Below are 4111 nucleotides of genomic sequence, written 5' to 3' on the forward strand. Positions count from 1 at the left end.
TGAATTAATTCTTAAATTTTGGAAAATTATGAATTTCGAACATAAAAAGTATGAACAAATTCTTAAATTTTAAGAATAAGTTCTTAATAAAGAATACAGGATAACGGTAAAATATTCCTTGTTTTTTGATTAATGAAAAAATACATTCATTTTAAGAAAAAATGAATTAATTCTAAGAAAAAATACTTAAAAACACAAAATTTATGAACTTCTTACAATTGTAATTGCGAAAATAGATTTTTTTTCAATTTTAGAAGGGAAAAAAGTCAATTTTAAAAATTATTTTAACTCAAAATACAACTGAATGGAAAATAATAGTAAATTTCATTCATAAAAGTATGTCCAGATTCTAAGATTCAGCAAAATATTCTTTCAAATTGGAGCTAGAAGTTTATGAATTTATTTATATTTATTTGTTCTTAAAAAAAATTCATAAAAAAATTTTCCATAGGAAAAGGTAAGGCTCCTAGTCTTTAATTTTATGAATCTTTCTTAAAACTAAACTTTTTTTTAAAGAATTTGTGCTTAAATTTAATGAATTTTTCTTAAAAATGTATGAATTTTGGTTTATGAACGAGATTCATAGTTTTTAAGAATAATACTTTTTTCAGTGCATACTTCCATTAAAAAAGAAACCAATACTTGCCCTATAGAGCAGGTAAGTCTCCTAGTCTTTAAGCTATTTTAAAGTTCAAGTGATTTCCAACGGCGGCGTATACAAGGGGAGGGGGGTCACGCGGTCATGACCTCTCCCCCACCAAGAACTCAAAATTTAAACAAAAAATTTTTATGTGATACTAATTTCTTTTGAGTAATGGTTTTCAAAATGTCAAAGTTTTATTACATGAACGAAAATGAAAAGTGAAAAAAAATGTTTGGTATTCAAAAACCAAACCAACTATTTCACTGACCTCAACGCTCAATTCGGTTGAATCTGTCGTACCCTTACTAAGACGCCTTATTTTGGTCGATGTTTACGGACACTTATAAAACTCTCAGCATGAATATACTGCTAATTTTAATATTCTTAGAAAATTTGTTCAAATTCAGACACTTCGAAAATGTATGCCCGAAGAAAAACTTATAAAATATTATTTTTATTTTAAGTGGAGCGATTGAATATAATTAAATTTTAATTGAATTATATTTAATCGCTCCACTTAAAAAAAAATTATTTTTGTTAGTTTAATTTTCGTTATCCTAGTCTTTAAGGACTGAAATCGCCAATGACATAGCAATTTAGGTATTTTTTGACATATGCACTTTGGTATTGTGCAATATTGTGTTTGACACTCGAGTCCAAATACTTGGAATGTTCATTGGGCTATTATAGTTACCAAAACAATTTTGCCAAAATTCGGAACTACCAGATTAAACGCTAGGTCTTCCGTTACAGAAACGACATGGTTTATGGTTACACTCGTTATGAGTAATGGAAGTTTCGTTGCTTCGTGTAGGGATCTTTCATAGAACGAGAGTCCCTTTACTATAAGAAAGTCAGTGAGGGACATTCTTAGCAATGACATTAAATATTTAAATGCACCCCGAAAATATTTTTTTTCTATTGACTGGACTATCTGAGCTTGGTTTTAGCTTTTTTCCATACCTTTGATATCTATATTTAACACAAAATTTTCCTGCGAATTATACACAGAAGAAAAAAAAAAGAAAGTTTGTTTCGAGTCAATCATGGTCATTTATTTTTGTTATTATCTTTCCCTTCTTAGAACAGAAGAGGTGCTGAAGCGTAGCTATAAGGAGAAGCATATCCGTATGAAGCAGCATATCCCAAAGGAGCTGCAGCCAAAGGTGCTGAGTATGCCAATTGGGGAGCATATGGAGAAGCTACGTAGTTAGCGGCCAATGGTGCGGCAGCTAGAGGAGCAGCAACTGGAGCTGCAACATATTTGGCAACTGGAGCAGCAGCGTAAACGGGTGCAGTTGCAATTCCATTATAGTTCCTTGCGATCACTTGGCTACTGGTGGCAGTTACAACTCCTGGAGCGGCAGCAACCAATGGAGCAGAGTATGCAAGTGGTGCATGAAGAAGTCCTGGTGCTGGCTTAGCAACTGCGCAAGCGATGACAGCAATGATGACAACGGTCTATAAAAAGATAAAAAACAGTATTTCAAAAAGGTCCTTTGAAATTCTTAGAGATGATTATATCTTACGTATTTGAACATTTTGATTAATGTTGGTTGATTTCGAACTGAGATGCTCCAAGAGTGATGACAAAGTGTGATATGATTTCATTTTACTTCAATTCAAGTCATTTTATACCTCTTTTCTGCTACTGATCTAAGTCGCGACGCATTACTCATTCATTGACCAAAAATTAGTAAGGGCAGTACAATATTCATTGTTTATTAGAAATTCAAAACATACATCGGCTATGGAGCACGTTTAACGATTTTATTAAGAAATTTTGGTTTTTCCTTTAAAAGGTGTTCTTCGAACTCAAATTGCAAAAGATTTGATTTTGAACTTTTGATAATATTTATTTATTTTTATTTGAAGTTGATTGCACTTTCAAAAATAAGCTTCTGAGGTTAATCATAAGTTTAAGGATTTAAAATTGGACTCCTGCGGAAAAAAAAGGCATCATAAGGTCACTTTTTGTGAAATAAATTTAATGTGGGTAACGCCTTAAAAAAAGTGAATTTTGATGCCATTTGGTCCAGCGACTTGAGTTGCAGACTTGAGTCGCCGACTTTAGTCGCAATTTAAATCACCGACTTTGGTCGCCGACTTTAGTCGTCGACTTTAGTTGTCAACTTTAGTCGTCGACTTTAGTTGTCAACTTTAGTCGTCGACTTTAGTCAACGACTTTGGTCGTACACTGAGGGAAAAGCCACCATAAAAAAAACGTAAAATCAATGCAAACCACATTGATTTAACAATTATTCGGAATGATTTTGCGTTGAAGATGAACATTTTTAGATAAACGTGGAAAAAAGGTTAATTTTTGATGGTTTCGTATCTTAAAGTCACATAAATCAAAGTAGTTCAACTTTGAAACAAAGGCATTTCAACTTCAATTTATTTTTTCCCTTGGTGTAGACTTTAGTCGTCGACTTTAGTCGTCAACTTAAGTCGTCGACTTTAGTCGTCAACTTTAGTCGTCGACTTTTGTAGTAGACTTTTGTCGTCGACTTTTGTCGTCGACTTTTGTCGTCGACTTTTGTCGTCGACTTTAGTCGTCGACTTTTGTCGTCGACTTTAGTCGTTGACTTTTGTCGTCGACTTTTGTCGTCGACTTTAGTCGTCGAGTTTTGTCGTCGACTTTAGTCGTCGACTTTTGTCGTCGACTTTTGTCGTCGACTTTTGTCGTCGACTCTTTTCGTCGACTTTTGTCGTCGACTTTTGTCGTCGACTTTTGTCGTCGACTTTTGTCGTCGACTTTTGTCGTCGACTTTTGTCGTCGACTTTTATCGTCGACTTTAGTCGTCGACTTTTGTCGTCGACTTTTGTCGTCGACTTTTGTCGTCGACTTTTGTCGTCGACTTTTGCCGCCCACTTTAGTCGCCGATTTTAGTCTTCGACTTTAGTCGTCGACTTTTGTCGTCGACTTTTGTCGTCGACTTTTGTCGTCGACTTTTGTCGTCGACTTTTGTCGTCGACTTTTGTCGTCGACTTTTGTCGTCGACTTTAGTCGTCGACTTTTGTCGTCGACTTTTGTCGTCGACTTTTGTCGTCGACTTTTGTCGTCGACTTTTGTCGTCGACTTTAGTCGTCGACTTTTGTCGTCGACTTTAGTCGTCAACTTTTGTCGTCGTATTTTGTCGTCGACTTTTGTCGTCGACTTTTGTCGTCGACTTTTGTCGTCGACTTTTGTCGTCGACTTTTGTCGTCGACTTTTGTCGTCGACTTTAGTCGTCGACTTTTGTCGTCGACTTTAGTCGTCGACTTTTGTCGTCGACTTTTGTCGTCGTATTTTGTCGTCGACTTTTGTCGTCGACTTTTGTCGTCGACTTTTGTCGTCGACTTTTGTCGTCGACTTTTGTCGTCGACTTTTGTCTTCGTCTTTAGTCGTCGACTTTTGTCGTCGACTTTTGTCGTCGACTTTTGTCGTCGACTTTTGTCGTCGACTTTTGTCGTCGACTTTAGTCG

General features: G+C 35.5%; 1 protein-coding gene across 1 annotated transcript; it reads right to left on the reverse strand.

Moving 5' to 3' along the window:
• Window positions 1-1723: 1723 nt before the first annotated feature.
• LOC129910332 (cuticle protein 16.5-like) lies at window positions 1724-2239 on the reverse strand. The gene is made up of 2 exons (XM_055987668.1): window positions 2173-2239; window positions 1724-2104 (listed from the first exon to the last, which is right to left on the reverse strand). Exons 1-2 carry the CDS (start codon window positions 2182-2184, stop codon window positions 1724-1726), a joined length of 393 nt encoding a protein of 130 aa, XP_055843643.1. The 5' UTR covers window positions 2185-2239.
• Window positions 2240-4111: the final 1872 nt, after the last annotated feature.

Source organism: Episyrphus balteatus, chromosome 2 (assembly GCF_945859705.1).
Source record: "Episyrphus balteatus chromosome 2, idEpiBalt1.1, whole genome shotgun sequence".
Taxonomy (NCBI): Eukaryota; Metazoa; Arthropoda; class Insecta; order Diptera; family Syrphidae; genus Episyrphus; species Episyrphus balteatus.